General features: G+C 44.4%; 1 protein-coding gene across 3 annotated transcripts in view; it reads right to left on the bottom strand.

Annotated features, from left to right (window-relative positions):
- Positions 1 to 18376, bottom strand: part of htr4 (5-hydroxytryptamine receptor 4) — a 163847-nt gene that overhangs the window by 29436 nt on the left and 116035 nt on the right. For all 3 annotated transcript variants that reach the window (XM_076890377.1, XM_012919349.3, XM_004552077.4), the window contains exon 6: positions 12396 to 12997. In XM_076890377.1, coding sequence (XP_076746492.1) covers positions 12396 to 12997 — 602 coding nt within the window. The remainder of the gene's footprint in view (positions 1 to 12395; positions 12998 to 18376) is intronic.

The following is an 18376-nucleotide window of genomic DNA, read 5'->3' as shown; positions in this document are numbered from 1 at the left end:
TAAGCTCCGATGCATATGCAATGAACACCAGCTTCAACCTTTCAACCTGAAGGATGAGGGAAGGAGCCAGATCTGGCAATCAGGAAAGGATTTTATCTGGATGTAGCCACACAGCTTGGGTTAAAATCCACCAAGGTTAGAGGGCTCACAGAGGGCAATAAACCACGCTGCTAACGCCGCTCGTGCTCATGACCTGATGGACTCCTCTGGGCTTGATGCTGAAAGCATCGCAGCCAGAGATCCACCATGACTGCAGAGATGAATGAAATAAAATTCGGACCAGCTGGAAACACAAGCTGGAGTCTGAGGTTGAAATTCCAGGTCAGCAGGTGCAAGTGGTCTGAATGGGAATTCCATGGAGTGGCTGGAAAATAGGAGCTGCACTGGAGACACTCCAGAGTTGGATAAGAAGAACGCTCTGAAGGGAAAACAGGGATGGTTTTTAGATCCAGATGCAACAGCCTCCACAAAAACGTCCCACAGAGACGGCAGCCAGGACGATGAGACGGAAAACTGTCCAACGGTGTCAGACATGGACACGAGTCCGGCTGTTTCTGGGTCTGAATACATGATGCTGCTTTAAAGCTGTGGCATATACACGGCAAGGACAGACACAGTCCAACAGTCCAGAGACTGGACACATACGGGCCTCCTCCTCTAGCCTCTCCACTATAAGCTCCTCCCACCCCTTCAAGGTACACCTTGTCCTGCCTTTGTGCTGACATTTCATTGATTAGAATTTTTATAATAGTTAAGCAGTGCCCACAATTGAAGCCATCAGCTCATCACACATCACTGACGTGCGGTTGCTTAAAAATGGATTGGTTTGCATTTATATAGCACTTTTCAAGGCACCTAAAGCACTTTACAATTCATTCACTCTCACATACACACACTGGTGGAGGCAACAGTTGCCGCAGCTGCCCTGGGGCAGACTGACAGAAGCGAGGCTGCCATATCGCGCCATCGGCCCCTCTGGCCAACACCAGCAGGCGGTAGGGTAAAATGTCTTGCCCAAGACCCAAGGACACAACGACCAGTGGCCTGCAGTTGCTTGAAATCATGCTATATTATTCACCTTTACCTGAGCTTGGAGTCTTTAGATCAGACTTAAATTCAGCTCTCTCCTCTCAGCTTAGCCTATCACAGGTTGTTACTGAAGCTGTCATATGTGCAGGCGGAGCCTCAGTGTGAGCAAGTGCAGTAGTAGCTGCAGCTGTGAGTCCGGGGCTGAATGCAGCCGACAGCATTGTCAGCATTCATCCCGGAGCTTGTAGGCACTTCCTGTTTGGATTTTCTCTGATTTTGTTTATATCTGCAAGACAATGCAATCCAGACACACACACACATATGCAGCTACACACATGCAGACAGACAGACAGACACACACACGCAGACAAGCAAAAATGTAGATGTGAAACATGATGCAGAAACAAATATAGGAACTGGAACAAGAATGCAAAAATACAAATTTTGCATCTCTTTTCATCATCTGCAGGAGTGCCCATGGAAAGATACACTAGCCACACGCACACGGGACAGTGTGTGTGGTATTGCTTCAGGTTAGTGTCTGTGTAAATTGTGTAACCAAACACAGGGACACACACTGAAAATGTGCCGTCAGTAGGAGAGAAGCAAACAGGGAGAACAACAGGAGAATGGCAAAAAGAAAGAGATGAAAATATGAAGAGGGTGGAAAGAAATGGAGACAAAACAGGAAGTATGGAGGAAAGGTGGAAAAGTTGAAGAATATTTGTAGAAAAACAGAGCAAGACACAAATGAACGAAAACCATGGCACAGTGAAGGGGCTCAGAGCCTGCGCTGTTAATTCAGTAGCTGTGAGTAAAAGTCACCCAGAATAAGTCCACTCACTTAGGTCTTTGTCACTCAGTTCTACCTCACTCGGGTCTTTGGTAACAAGCACGGTAACTAGTTATTATTCCAAAATCAGGAACGCGTTAGTCGTTACTGGGATTTAGATAGGCTCGTTACTCGTTACTTCATGTGGTGGCTATCGCGGAGCTTCCACAGATTCAGTAACATTAGCAAGTGGTGGAGGCCAGCAGGTGGAGGAGGGAAAGTGGACGCAGAAGGAAAAGAGACCCGAGGCGAACTTCAGGTAAGAAGTTATGACCTGCAGTCTCTCTGGGTCAGATATGAACCAAGTTTAGGTGGAGTTTATTTTCGTTATTCTGACTTTTTCCGTACTGCGTGATAGCTAGCATGACGGAGTTTCTATACAGCTGGGTGGGTGCTATGATGTTAACGATGTTAAACTTTATTTTGTTCATAAGTTATTAGAGTTGCCAACCGTCCCGTCTGGTATTCAGAGAAAATATTACGCGTTTCTTATTGAGGTGAAAAGGAACAGTTTGTCCCGTAATTCAGCTACAATGAAAAAGGCACAAAGCTGGAGTTATTCTGTGTCTTTGCTGCACAGCTGCCTCTTCTTCTTTCATTCTCTCACCCTCCCTCTCCCGTTTCTACTTCAATCATGAAAATCAGTGATCAGCTGATCGGCTTTTCTCTCTTGTTTGTTTATCGCTCACTTTGCGCCAGAAAGAGGAAACCAGCGGATGTCGCGTTAAACAACAGCAGCACGTTTGATCAGCTGTTGTTAGAATTTATTTAATATTACTTTCTAGTATCAGCTGATGTTTGCTGGAGCCACAGCTGCAAAAAAGCTGCTGGTCATGATATGGTTTGGTTATCTGGTGAGAGGGAAACATGAAGATGAAACCAGGAGATGCCCTTACTGAATCACCAGAGCTGAACAGGTGATGGAGAAACAGGTTTACCTTTTAGGTGACATGAATGAGTTGAAGGGAAGTTATGAACTGTTTCTGAGAGACAAATAACACCAGGATCCTTTTTTATGTAGCTGACAGCTGGTAACTGTGCAGGGGCGGGTCTAGCAAAGTTTTGCCAGGGGGGCATGTAGGGCATTAACAGGGAGAGGGGGGCACAAAGAAATACTTTTCTTTCTTATTCTCATTTAAAATGTCTCGCTTTTAAAAAATAATTATCTGAATCTTACAACAAACGATTGATAGATTGATGCATATATACCATCAAAACAGTGTACATCACTGTCACAACAGTGTTTATTTTCATTCAAAGGCTTTATGATTTTTCCTATAATGGTGGGCCGGTCTCTAGTCAAAATGCCCGGGCCAATTTTCTGTCCCAGTCCAGCCCTGTATGCAGCTCATCTGCAGTCTGGTGTTACCTACATCTTCCTATTCAGAAGGCAGAATTTCCGAGTTCTGAGTACAATCGACAGCACCACGACTGCAGTTTTTGTGTTGGATGTAAAAGGCGCACATGACGCTGTGACGTAGGCTAGAATCATGGCAGCAGTCAATGACGGTCCAGGCGTGGGGTTTCTCTCATGGAAATATGCACATTATCTTTTCCTTTCTATTGGTAGGTGGCACAGCGCACTTGTGGCAAGTAAGCAAGCTAGAAGACTGACAAAGTTATGGAAGAAACACATTAACAAGAGAAAAGAGTAAAACCAAAGTTACTTTCCCTAGTAACTAGTTACTTTGAAAGTAACGGGTAACTTGAAGTAACTGAGTTACTTTTGATAGAAGTAACTAGTAATGTAACTAAGTTACTAATTTAAAGTAACTTACCCAACACTGATTATGACCTAACAGTTCTACCTGCACAATCTAATAGAAACAGTTCCAATGAGGCAGAAAATGGCCATTTTGGCAGCAGTGCTCAGATCGACAGTTTTTATTCTAAGCAACGAGACGCACAAAGCAGAGGCCAAAGGTGAAGATGTACAGCGTCTTCACCTTCTTTCATTTCGTTGAATTCTTTAATGAAGTCAGAATTAAACTTTCATGGAAGATTTTGTCCCTTCTCCCAGATCTGTCACTGCTTCCACAGCGTCCTGCTCTGAATAACGCTCATCACGTCTTCATTTAGAAAACTTTGACACATTTGGCTGAAGACAGCCTGAGGTGGTGTGTCTCAATGTAACACGCTCAGCTGCATCAGTCACATAATAAGCACATCAATAATCCCTCTCTTAATATGATGAGGCGCCGTGTTGAAATGAGCCACTTTTCCATCCAATATGAGATGCTAATGCGCTGATTTTCTCCATCTGAAAAGACAATTAGCTGCTAATTGAAGTACAGTGTTTCAGTGTTTTGTGCGTCTGTCAGAGGGAGATTACCCTCGGCTGTGCGTCGTTGGAGAGTGCCTCATGTTTTTACAGAAATACAAAAAGCTGCAGAGGAATTCTGTATGTGGAGAGAAAGACCGAAGATGACGTTAAAAAACATCTCTAAGTGTGAATATCAGAACAGTTCTCTCAGACACAGATACAACATTCATTAATCAGCACGAGGCCCTGGAGTCATTACCGGGAACATTTCTACAGCTTTGGAGGTTCGTTTGAGGGAGTGATACAGGCTTAAAAAGCATCCTTTAATAAGCATTAAAGAGATGTCTGGTCTCCTGGGACCAATAAGTCGTATGGTCGTATGATGGAGATCTTCTCAGCCATGACTTCTAAGGGACAAGCTGGAGCTATCAGGAGTGGACCACCACACGTCCCAGTGGATACTGGACTACCTCACAGGACGCCCACAGTATGTGAGGGCACAGGGCTGTGTCTCTGATACGCTGGTCTGTAGTACGGGGCCCCACAGGGAACTGTGCTGGCACCGTTCCTCTTCACCCTCTACACTGCAGACTTCTCCATGAACTCCCCACGCTGCCACCTACAGAAGCTCTCTGACGCCTCTGCCATAGTCGGCCTCATCACAGGTAAGGATGTCTCAGAATACAGACTGTGGACTCTGGACTTTGTGGACTGGTGCCAGCAGAACCACCTGCTGATCAACACCGGGAAAACCAAGGAGTTGGTGGTGGACTTCCGGAGACGCAGACCCACCACACTGGCACCGGTGAACATCCAGGGAGTGGACATTGAGAGTGTTCACCTGGGTGTTCACCTGAATAATAAACAGGACTGGAGTCACAACACTAATGGTCTTTACAGGAAGGGTCAGAGCAGACTCTACCTGCTGAGGCGGCTAAGGTCTTTTAGAGTCCAGGGAGCGGTTCTAAGACATTCTATTACTCTGTGGTGTCATCTGTCATTTTTTACAGTGTTGTATGTTGGAGCAGCAGTTTATCGACAGCTGAGAGCAAGAGGTTGGATAAACTCATCAGGAAGGCCAGCTCTGTTCTGGGATGCACCCTGGAGCCAGTGCAGGTGGTGGGAGACAGAAGGACTCTGGCCAGAATAACTTCTCTGAGGGACAGAGTCTCCCACCCCATGCATGTAAATATTGCTGAACTGCAGAGCTCCTTCAGTGACACACTGCTGTATCCTAGATGCATGAAAGAGTGTTTCCGCAGGTACTTCCTCCCTGCAGCTGTGAGACTGTACAATCAAAACTGCTCCCAACAAACATAGATGTTCAGTGCTGTAACAACTTCTACTGTTATAACTTGCACATTACTTTTCTCAGTTTATATATACACTCACTTATTGGAAGTTACATGTCTACTTTTTAATGCACAGGTACAATACACAATCTGTACTTTTCTAATTATTCTAAATATTCTTAACTATTTAAACATCTTTCAGTATCCTGCTCTGTTTGCACACTACAACCTGGGTTAGCCACTTATCTGTACTCTAATTTTAATAACCTACAGTACTCTGGTTTGGTAACTATTGTCCATGATGTAAATATGTAAGAATTGTGTTTCTGTTCTGTGTCCTGTTCTGTTTGTATATGTGTGTTTTTGCTCCTGATACAACCAAATTTCTCCTTGTGGGAAAATTAAAGGATTACTCTATTCTATTCTATTCTATTCTATTCTATTCTATTCTATTCTGTTCTATTGTCCACCTCTCACCGGCTAGTTTGTGATGTTTGGTGTGTGAAGAGTCTGCTAGGATCTGCTGCTGGAAACCAAAACCACCCGAAGGCTCATCAGCACCAGAGACTGTACACGGAGGAATGAAGCTGACGTCACACACCAGTTTAAACTCTTAAAATCAGCTTTTAGAGCCAAAGGTGGTCGTATTTGTGATGAGGGTGGACCACGAGGCAGGCTTTGTTAGCATCCAGCTAAAATGACTCCCTGGTCACCATCACAGCACCAACCCAGAGGTAAATTTTGTTACCATCCTCAGAAAAAGCCCACAAACTGTATTAACTTGGCGTTATATTCATAATTCATGGCAGTGGCTCGTGTTTACACCATGATCTGGATTTCCTGCCTCGCCGTTGGTCTGCTTGTAGCTGCTGTGTGTTTAACCACCTCTGTGACTCAAACTCAACGTGTCACTAATGATGGAGATCTTCCATTAAGTCAGGGTAAAATATACTTCAGGTCGCTGTCACGGATCCAAAACAATTACAAATATTCGGATATTAAATTCTGAAATATTTCCATTCATCTTTCATTTCCTCAGGATGCTTTTACCCTCCATCTCATGTTCTTTACTCTTTTCTTTCTTCTTCTCGCTTCCTCAGCCTTTGTTCTGCACCTCCTCTTCCTCATTTTTCTCGCCTCTTAAATCGCACCGGCTCGTTTTAACGCCTTACATTCTCCCGTTTGGTTCTTCTTCCTGCTTCCTTCTTCATGTTTCTCTCTGTTTAAATAATTTTCTCATACTTATTTTCTTCCTGTTTTTTCCTTCTGCACAGTCAATGTTTTTCTGTTTTCATCTTTGTGAAGAGTTATTTATCCAGTTTGTTCTTTCAGCACCAACGACTTTCAGATATATGACCCCAGAGACCTGCAAACACTCTGCAGGCTAATGTGTGTGTGTGTGTGTGTGTGTGTGTGTGTGTGTGTGTGTGTGCATAGACTATAAGTATTGTGTATCATGTTTTCCTTCAGCTGCTTCATCATAATCAGAGTGTGTATCAAACAAACAGCTGATCTTCACTACACAATAACACATACATTCATCATCTTATTTTATCGTCAAAGTGAAAACTGGACCAGTCTGCTGACTGTGCATGCAGCAGTGAAGCCTGATGAAGAGGCCAGTAAAGAATAAGAGACAGTGTGAAACAGGAGCCAAAGCACAGGTTGTGTTCACGCTGCTGTCACTGCGACAGGTTTCCTCTGTAACTGTGTGCAGCTCTGTGTGAACGGAGCGGCTTGACTCAGTGTTTGTGTCCTGGTTATGTCCCTGCTGGTTCTAATTATTACCGTCAGATCAAAACAAATTATAAGTCCCAGCTTGTCTTTGAGACATTCATCTTCCTGCGTGAAGCTCCAAACTTTCTTCTTCTTATTTATAGAATCTAATATGTTTGTGTTCATCCACTACATGTGATTTTTTTCCACTAGATTTATTTCCTGTAGCAGGAGCGAGAAGTCACATAACTTCCTTTGTCTCTTCGTATGCGTCAGCTTCCTTCACCTCCACGTTTATCAGCCGTCTCAGTCAAATTCATAACTGTACAGTAACAACGGGACAGTAACGGGCCATGTCATTATCTGCCTGACTGAGTCGTGACTTTCCTGCAGTCTGTGAATAGCTCTGGTACAGAGAGCACGGCGAGTTGAACCGGAATGAACTCCAATCAGAGCGAATGAGCGCCGAGCGCCGCATCTATCGACACATCATTTCCCCAAAAGGCAGCTTCCATGACGTCTTCCTACACATGGCCAATTTGTTAGATGAAGTGACACCTATGCACACACACACACACACACTAAGATGGACCTGGTGACAGCACAGGCTCGGGTGACTCTGCATGGAAGGAGTCGCTGAAGACGAATGTGTCGTCACTTCCTGTGGATAATGTCAGAGCGCAGCGAGAGCTCGACTCAGCGCCCTGTGTGAATCAGACACGTATTAATCCCGCCGTGGGTCTCGCTCCAGAACACTCGCTGTAATGTTACAGACAAAGAAGCCATCTCAGAGCGTGCTGACACACCTCTGGCATTTGGCAGTGATTCCTCCTCCAGCTCTGTCAGGCTAAAGGTCTGCTGTAAAATCCAGCCAGTGTAGGCTTCAGGGGGATCTGTCATCAGGACTGGAACATAATATACATAATTGTGTTTTCATTAGTGTGAAGTCACCTGGAAATAAAAACCACGGTGGTGTAATTACTGCTTTAAACCTCACAGAGTGTGAAACAGTGCAGTGGTGGAAGTGACGCCAGTCTGCTTTTCACATAAATAAACCCGGCGGGTATGATGAAGATGATGAACAAGGTGTACACCCACTCCGTTGTATTTGATGCTGCGATATGTTAACACAGCCTTATGCGATTTTAATAACCGCGTTCCTCCGAGCCACTTTCGCTCTGACTATTTAAATGAATTCACTTCCTGCATGTTGCGGCACAACAATACCAGCAACAACAATACCCTCTGACCAGCAATAAGCTTATTGCTCACATTAACATCCACTTATTCATAAAAAGATTTTTGAAGACAGAAAGAAAAAGAAACAGAGCAGAAAATGGAAATGTTCTTTGCCTCCATTCTCCCCCCGTGCCTGTTTTGTCCATGAACGATTAATCAGTGAATGACTTCCTGTGTAAACACTGAGCACGGTGTCACCTCACAATGCTGCACCGCAGTACAAAACACAAAAACGCCTCAAAGCTGTGAAAACTGCTTTGGCCTGTTCGACTTCATGAGCCAATGAAGGAAGGTGACATGGGGGTTGTGCCCCATGCTCGCAGGTTGTTTTGCTGACCGTGCATGCAGTGGTGAAGCCTGATGAAGTGGATAGGTACCTCAGGTTACGTTTATATTCCTTTACTGTCACGACGTTCAGGAGGAAGATTACTCAGGCTAAACTTTAATCAGACTCATGTGAGGACATGAAAAAATCCGATCCCAAGCAACAACACAGGAAGTAAAACCAACGAGGAGTGACAGAGTGAATAGCAAAGGCACACACAGACAAAGTGTCGGTGGCTTCTGACTTCCTGTCTGAATAACAGGCTGTGGCGTGTTTCATGATGTGGGCCACAGCCCTTCAGATACGGTTGAGTCTCCGCCCAGTCATCGTCAGGCTCAGGATCAATGATTACTGGAGACGTCTGTCCGGTTCTTTTTGAGATCTGTTAATCTCACTTAGCTGGACTTCTTTATTTTTTTAATGTCATTTCTAAACCAGACTGAACATATATGATTATTTATATTAATATTTCCACAAATAAGAGGTGATGTGCGATGTCACTGATAAACACGTGTTATTGCCTGCAAGGAGCTTCACATGAATCCAGTTTTTTATAGAAAACCTTAACTGTTCCACAAAGACAACCACTGTAAATGTAATCTGATTACATTACTCAATGAGGTGATGAGGTGATAGGACTGACACACCTGCTCTTCTGTCTTTGCACCAAGAAACCTGTTTTAATTTGAAATTTTTTCATTATTTTACATTTAATTTTGATTTTATTTTAAACTACTTTGATTATGTAAATTGATGTTAGTTACTTGATTATCATCTCTCACACCCAAAGTGCTTTATCTGCGATCAGTGAATCAGAAGCTGATTCGAGTCTCACCATCGCAGACAAGGTGATCGTTTACCTGCAACATGATGCTAAATATTAAATATGGATGCTGCGTCTGTTTCCTCCATGTCTTATCAGCCATATTAGTTGTGGGAACAGCAACAACAGGTAATTCTGGTAAGAGTGATGGTAATAAGCTGAAAATGTTCTTTAGCAGTGTGGAGCATACAGAGTACGACACAGAGACATGAGGAGGACAATCTTGGATCCCAAAGGGATCCAAAAGAAAAAGAAATGATGGACAGAGCGATGCATCATTTATTTGTCACCTGCCAGGTGTGTGCAGATGTAGCTGGTATCCTGGGAATCACATTTGTATGTTTAGGTTCTTTGTGGGTGTTTGAGCGTGACTGTCAAACTCTGAAATGTGGATATTTTTAATCTGAGAGGTCACACAAGCACCAGATACAGTATAGTATACAGCAGCGGTCCCCAACCCCCAGGCCTCGGACCAGTATCGGTCCGTGAGTCGTTTGGTACCGGGCCGCGAGAGTTGAGGCTCTGGTGTGAAATGTATGGTTTTCAGGGTTTTTATCGGTTTTCAGCGTTATGTTGTTATCGTTTTTATCGTTAACTCGGTTTTCCTGGGTCTTTTCACGTGTGTTATGAATAAATCTTTTTTTCGGTACCGGTACTAGTTTTATTTTGTTGTATTTATCCGCGACACCTTAAAGGCCAGTCCGTGAAAATATTGTTGGGCATAAACCGGTCCGTGGCACAAAAAAAGGTTGGGGACCGCTGGTATACAGTACATTAGATCACACATTGTTGTGCCTCCACAGAGCCCACAGATCCTGATCATTAACCAGGGAGCGCAAAACTAACTGACTAATGAATGTCCTCCAGTCCAGAGGTGGTGCTGCACGGAGTGTCACACCAGGAGGCTTAATTATGTGTTTGTGGTGAATAACATGCCTATAACACTGGTATTACAGTCAAATATTAGTACAGGATAAGTACAAATATTTTAAAAAGTCACCACGCAGGAAATCCAACTTCTAATGACGTTCATTATGGAACGCCATGGATTCTTCCTCCCGAAAGCAAATAACATGCGCTGTTGGAAAACTGTGCTATGGAGGTATAGAATATTAATATGAGTGCAAAATTAAATTTAGCATGCAGTTCTGCAGACTAAATTTAATTTGATGTTAAGTTTGAACATTTGTGGATGAAAACAGTTTGATTCCACAGCGGCAGGAACACAGCAGAGCTGACAGGAAAGACAGAAACGCCCCGCGACTCAAACATGAAGGCTCCAGCAATATCTGACATCTATGTGTGTGTCCTGCAGAGAATGAACAGGTATGGCAACGGTTGAGAAAACTGAAACCACACAAAAACCGTAGCTCACAGTCGTGTAGAGCTCAACGTCTGCCTGAGCAGGAGTTTGCTTCACATTCTGCACACAGCACCTGAAATACTCCTGAAATACTGCACAGCACCTGAAATACTTCTGAATTACTGCATAGTACCTGAAATACTACCGAAATACTGCATAGTACCTGAAATACTCCTGAAACACTGCACAGTACCTAAAATAATCCTGAAATACTACACAGCACCTGAAATACTCCTGAAATACTGCATAGCACCTGAAATACTCCTGAAACACTGCACAGTACCTGAAATACTCCTGAAATACTGCACAGCACCTGAAATACTCCTGAAATACTGCATAGTACCTAAAATACTCCTGAAACACTGCACAGTACCTGAAATACTCCTGAAACACTGCATAGTACCTGAAATACTCCTGAAACACTGCACAGCACCTGAAATACTCCTGAAATACTGCATAGTACCTGAAATACTCCTGAAACACTGCATAGTACCTGAAATACTCTTGAAATACTACTGAAATACTGCATAGTACCTGAAATACTCTTGAAATACTACCGAAATACTGCATAGTACCTGAAATACTGCATAGCACCTGAAATACTCCTGTATACTCCTGAACCACTGCACAGTACCTTAAATAGGAGGTAGGCAGGATTAAAAGGAGTGTGAGGAGCTAAGAACACCTGGGCTGAGGATAACGAAGGGAACAGAGGGACAGAATCTGTATGAACCTGTGTCCTGTATGAAGACATGATGTCCACCTATGGCTACATGTTTCTGTGTAATAGGCGGCGATGAAAGGTGTTGCAGATGTAACAACTTCCTGTCTTTTTCTTAAACATACATGACTCATATTTCAGTCACATAAACAGCCTCTGCTTGATGATTTGACCCTTCCAGCAGAAACAGGACTGCACTGCATCATTTGTCTTTCCCAAGCACAGATAAGATCCTTCTATTAAAACACACTGAAAAAATAACATATTCAACACACGTGTCCTTATTGCTGTTAAACACGTTTCTACCTTCACACACTGAATTAGGTGGACAAGTCAGAAGCCAAGGCAGCGTTTGAGTGTGCAGGGACAGGAGAGGGTACTTACAGAGATAAGGTCGTCTCTAACACACATGGAAACACAGTTTTCTCAATTCAACCCAGGCGTGATGAAAGATTACTACTGAAATACCAATAAACAGAAATACTGCAGTAATACACTAAAGTCTGGGGTGACTGTAAAACCCTGCGCTACATGTGCTCTAATACCAACAAGCTACATTGAAACTTTAAAATGCCTGCGTGCACCAGATGTCGTGCAAGTTTTCCTAAATGTTCAATTAGTTTTGAATGTTTTCCCAACATTTAGAGAAAAAAGGGGCAACAGCACCCACACCCACAGCATCCAGGTCAAGCTTGTCTGTGTGCAGACCAATAAACACTGTGCTGTATGACTGTAAATGGGTGGGCTGAGTATGACTGCACACCTTCGGTCTCTGGGTGGGACAGGACTTACTTGAGCACGTGCGTGGAGCCGTTTATCTGCGTGGCCGTGCACGGAGCGCCGGAGCCGAGGATGGACGGTCTGCGGTACCTCTGCCTCCCGCAACACAGGATGATGAGGAAGGCACGGCGGAAGGACTTGTTGAGGAACGCGTAGAGGATGGGGTTCAGCATGGAGTTGATGTAGCCCAGCCACAGGCAGGCAGCCCACAGCTGTTCGGGCACGGTGTAGTCTATAAAGGGGTCCACAACATTGGTAACGAAGAACGGCGCCCAGCACAGGCAGAAGCAGCCCATGATGATGCACAGCGTCTTTGCCGCCTTAGTTTCTGTTCGCATGCGGTGGTTGCGCTGATGGTCGGCAGAATCCGGTGCACTGGCGCCAACCCCACCAGAAGTCCCGGCGGCACTGGTACCAGCTCCTCCGGCCCGCTGCAGCATACTGATCTGCAGGGCGTGCGCCCGGGCTGTGATGTAGATCCTCTGGTAGGCCAGCACCATGAGGACCAGAGGGATGTAGAAGGCCACCAAGGAGCAGGTGAGCGCGTACGGCTTGTTGACCATGAAGACGCAGGACGTAGTGTTGCTGCTGTTGTTGAAGCGCCGCTCGTTAATCTGGTGAAAGAGCAGGGAGAAAAGTCAGTGCGCACACAGGCTCAGCTCGCTGCTGCGACCAGCTGACCTTGCCGTCCGTAACATGCGACCAGCTATTCCACTTTATCTGTTTTTCTCTAGTTTTACTCTTATTTCATTTGACCTTTGGTTTTAAATTCAGTTTCCTGGGTGAATTTTCTTACTTGAGTTCAGCTTTTACTACATTCATCGTTTTTAGAATAGAATAGAATAGAATTCAACTTTATTGTCATTGCACATGCACAGGTACAGGGCAACGAAATGCAGTTTGCATCCATCCAGAAGTGCTTTAGTGATATAGATATATTACAATATATATTAGCAATAATATAGATATGTGAGTATATTACAGAAATGGGTCTATTATGGTATGTTATAATGTACACGGTATGAAGTATGTTGTGAATATTCTATAACTATAAGTATGTACAGGCTGTAGTGAGTACAAGCTATGTACAGGATATGAACAGGATATAAATATGAAAAACTATACAGAATATGAAATAAAAAACTTTACAGAAATCTGAGATATACAGCTATACAGAAATGGGAACTATGCAAGTTGTAAACAGTTGTAGGATTAAAGATTATCGAATGTACAGAATGATTATTTACACAGAGCTATACAGTAGTGCAGTTAAGATAAGTGAGGGTGTAGATAGTTTCTACAGAGGCTATATAAAGTGCTAGTGGTTGTGAGTGGTGGTTCAGTCCATGTTATTATTGTGTTTGAGGGTACAGTTGTCCATTGTGGGTGTGTGTATGTTCAGTCCATGAGTTTAACGTGGGTCAGATGTCAGGAGGCAGAGTTCAGGAGTCTGACAGCTGTGGGGAAGAAGCTGTTCCGGTACCTGGTGGTCTTAGTCCGGAGGCTCCTGTGGCGCCTCCCAGAGGGCAGGAGGGTGAAGAGTCCATGTGATGGGTGACTGGGGTCTTTGATGATTTTCCCAGCCCTTTTCAGACACCGCTTCCTGTAGATGTCTTTTATGGCAGGAAGTGGTGCTCCGGCGATGCGCTGGGCAGTTTTCACGACCCTCTGCAACGCCTTCCGGTCCGAGGCAGAGCAGTTCCCGTACCAGACTGTTATACAGTTGGTCAGGATGCTCTCGATGGTGCAGCGATAGAAGTTCACCAGGATGTCTGAGGACAGGTGGTTCTTCCTCAGAGTCCTCAAGAAGAAGAGGCGCTGGTGAGCCTTCTTGACCAGCTTGGAGCAGTTGGTCGTCCAGGTGAGATCCTCGGAGATGTGGACTCCCGGGAACTTGAAGCTGCTCACACGCTCCACAGCCGTCCCCTTAATGTGGATGGGTGGATGTGGGTCAGCATTCCTCCTGTAGTCCACGATGAGCTCCTTGGTCTTCTCGGTGTTAAGCAGCAGGTTGTTTCTGTCGCACCACTCAGCCAGACGATCCACCTCCTCCCTGTAGGCGGCCTCATCGTTGTCACTGATGAGGCCAATCACCGTGGTGTCATCTGCAAACTTAATGATGGTGTTGGAACCATCAGCAGGTCTGCAGTCGTGGGTGAAGAGGGAGTAGAGGAAAGGGCTCATCACACAGCCTTGTGGTACACCGGTGTTCATTGTGATGGTAGATGAGCAGCGGTTATCCAGCCGGACATGTTGGGGGCGGTTGGTCAGGAAGTCCAGTAACCATTTGCAGATGAGGGAACTGATACCCAGGTCTGTCAGTTTCCTGATGAGTTGTGAGGGGTGGATTGTATTGAATGCTGAACTGAAGTCTATAAACAGCATTCTGGCGTAGGTGTTGTTGTTGTCCAGGTGTGAGAGGACAGAGTGCATTGCGATGATTGTATGCAGGGCACGTGTCAGAGGCAGGAAAATCTGTGCAGGATGTCTGTCTCCAGAAACACATCCATCAAAGCCCGTAATGACTGAACTAACGGGGACCAAAGCGCTCTCTGCAGTCGTTCATTCTAATTTGATCATTTTTATTTTATTTTATTCTAGTGCTTTTATTCTAAAAGCACTAGAATAGTGCTTTTAGTTTTCAAGAGTCTAGTTTGTCTGTTTGGCGTGATACGGGATTTGGGCATTTTTAGGAAAAGCACTGAACCTGCTCAGTGACCCATGATGTGATCAAAAGGTCCATTTACAGTGTAGAAACACGGTATATCTGATATTTATTCCTATAAAATATGCTGCTTACATTTTGTTGGTAGAGTCTTGCTATGCTCTGGTTCTGATGCTCAGGAAGGCAAAAAAATAGAAAACTAATCATTGGCTGTCAGGTGAGTTCCTTCCACAGTGCAATGATGTGACATTAATCATGGATCAAATCTTTCTTCAAATACTACACGACTCCTCGCTGTACCACTTATAACAGCTCCATTTACAGTCAGCAAAACTCCGGGGACATTCTTATTTGCATGTGTCCTTAAAATGTAATTAATGTAAGCATGCAAAGAAACTTCCAAACTCCTATGAGGACACGTCGGTCTAATTTATGAAGTTACACAAAGCTGAAATGATCAGAATATTAAAAGAACATTATGATAACAGTAAATGTTAGTATGGCAGAGTGTTTCAGAAAAAGCTCAGGTGACACAATGAAGGAACACCTGAAAGACTCAAACCTCACTGATGGAAATGATCAGGATAAACCACAGAGCTGTCTTCATAAAGTCATCAGCACATCAGAAACAGCAGTGACACGAGCCCCAGCTGCCTGACAGGTCTGCACAAAACACTCGTTTCCACGTGATCTGTGCCAAAATCACTTGCAACACTCAGCAGCTTAACGAGCCCCACGAGAGCTGCTGCCACAGTGTGAGTGTGTGTGTCTATGACTTTATGTGTGTCTGTGTGACCCCGGTCCTTGTGTTGACAGGCAGCTCAGAGAAAGTTTTGCTGGCGTTTCGATGAAGATGGACGGGGTGAGCGAGGTTAAAGGTGGCAGGGGACAATCTCTCTCTCTTTCACAGTCTCCTCGTGCACTCGCTCTCTAACCTTCCCTCTGTGTTTGTTTTCGGTCACACACACATGTGAGAATGATTTCCGCAATGCTCATGTTGTTAAAGACTTTATTTATCAGACTGTTTATGACACCAGAGCCCATCACCTCTGAAAACAGCGAGCAGCAACCGAGACAGCTGGAGGAATATAAATGAGTGTGTAAGGCAGGATGGACACACACACACAGACACACACACTCTCACACACAGACAGGGACACCCACACACACACACACACACACACACACACACACACACACACACACACACACACACACACACACACACACATCTCACTGACTGTGTGGTCACGTCATGGCTACACTGCATCACCTTACACTGACTGATCCACTCATCACAGAGGTAGTAACCTGCTCTCGCCTGAATCAGTGGATTTATACCGACTGACAGTAAATATTAGGGCTGGGTATCGTCACTGATTACTAGAATTGATTCGATTCCGATTCACAAGTTCCTGAATCGATTCGATCCACGATTTGATTCAATTCGATTCGATTCAATTCGATTTGAATCTGGGAAATCTTGCCTCAGACAGTCAGAAATATTAGAATTCAGATCAGTACATTTACATATTGTTGCATCTATAAAAAGGAAGCTGACACTTTCCAGACTTTACCAAAGGTGTGAGCGTCACAGCAGATGCCTTTGTGTCAAATTACTGAAGATAAAACACAGAAAAACATGAAGATGATTTTATAAAAATATTCTGCAGTAGATCAAAAACGAAAGAAAACCATTAATCAATTTATGAACATTACCTCTGAAGTTACAGAGGTTTTATTAGAGACACGGCTAAGCGTTTTGCATTTTGTATAATTTTAAAAAGTTTAAATCTGAAACATCAGAATCAGCGAGCTGTCGGCTTTCAGCCCCGACTGTGTCCGTGCGGGTGAGAAAGGCGACATCTCACTGATTCTGATCTGCGGTCCGCGCTTTGTGTTTACGTCTTTGTGCAGAAGCCGTGTACCTGCTCTCATTTACTGTTTTAAATGTTTGGTGGTTGTCAAAATTTTGTGACATTTCACCTGAGATTCTGGAATTTTGGGCAAAATACATTTATATAAAAAAATCGATTCAGGATTTTAATGAATCGATATCACGTTATCCAAGCCAGAATCGATTTTAATCGATGAATCGATTATTAAAACCCACCCCTAATAAATATGATCAGGGGGAGATGGTGGAGAGGATGAAGGTGCTCTGTGGGCCAGTGCTGCTCTTCAGGCTGTGTGTCGGGCAGAGTGGAATCACTTTTACTGAGTCACAGCTAAGTGAGAATGTTATCTGCCCCATTCTCGTCCCAACATCAGGGCAGCCCGATCCACATCTGCAGGGGGGCGCAGGAGCAAATCGTCTCTGTTCCTTGTGATCACTGTGGCTTATATGGAGCGAAACACCTCAGTCTCAGTGGACTGTTTTCACCGAGTGGAAGGTGGATGGGTTAAAGCAGAGATTTCCACATTTAAACAGCAGAGAACACAGAGTATACAGTGGGGCAAAAAAGTATTTAGTCAGCCACCGATTGTGCAAGTTCCCCCACCTAAAATGATGACAGAGGTCAGTAATTTGCACCAGAGGTACACTTCAACTGTGAGAGACAGAATGTGAAAAAAAAATCCATGAATCCACATGGTAGGATTTGTAAAGAATTTATTCGTAAATCAGGGTGGAAAATAAGTATTTGGTCAATAACAAAAATACAACTCAATACTTTGTAACATAACCTTTGTGGGCAATAACAGAGGTCAAACGTTTACTATAGGTCTTTACCAGGTTTTCACACATAGTAGCTGGTATTTTGGCCCATTCCTCCATGCAGATCTTCTCGAGAGCAGTGATGTTTTGGGGCTGTCGCCGAGCAACACGGACTTTCAACTCCCGCCACAGATTTTCTATGGGGTTGAGGTCTGGAGACTGGCTAGGCCACTCCAGGACTTTCAAATGCTTCTTACGGAGCCACTCCTTTGTTGCCCGGGCGGTGTGTTTTGGATCATTGTCATGTTGGAAGACCCAGCCTCGTTTCATCTTCAAAGTTCTCACTGATGGAAGGAGGTTTTGGCTCAAAATCTCACGATACATGGCCCCATTCATTCTGTCCTTAACACGGATCAGTCGTCCTGTCCCCTTGGCAGGAAAACAGCCCCATAGCATGATGTTTCCACCCCCATGCTTCACAGTAGGTATGGTGTTCTTGGGATGCAACTCAGTATTCTTCTTCCTCCAAACACGACGAGTTGAGTTTATACCAAAAAGTTCTACTTTGGTTTCATCTGACCACATGACATTCTCCCAATCCTCTGCTGTATCATCCATGTGCTCTCTGGCAAACTTCAGACGGGCCTGGACATGCACTGGCTTCAGCAGCGG

Source organism: Maylandia zebra, linkage group LG2 (genome assembly GCF_041146795.1).
Source record: "Maylandia zebra isolate NMK-2024a linkage group LG2, Mzebra_GT3a, whole genome shotgun sequence".
In the NCBI taxonomy this organism is placed as follows: Eukaryota; Metazoa; Chordata; class Actinopteri; order Cichliformes; family Cichlidae; genus Maylandia; species Maylandia zebra.
The sequence above is the reverse complement of the archived record's forward strand: the minus strand, read 5'-3'. Positions and strand labels throughout refer to the sequence as shown.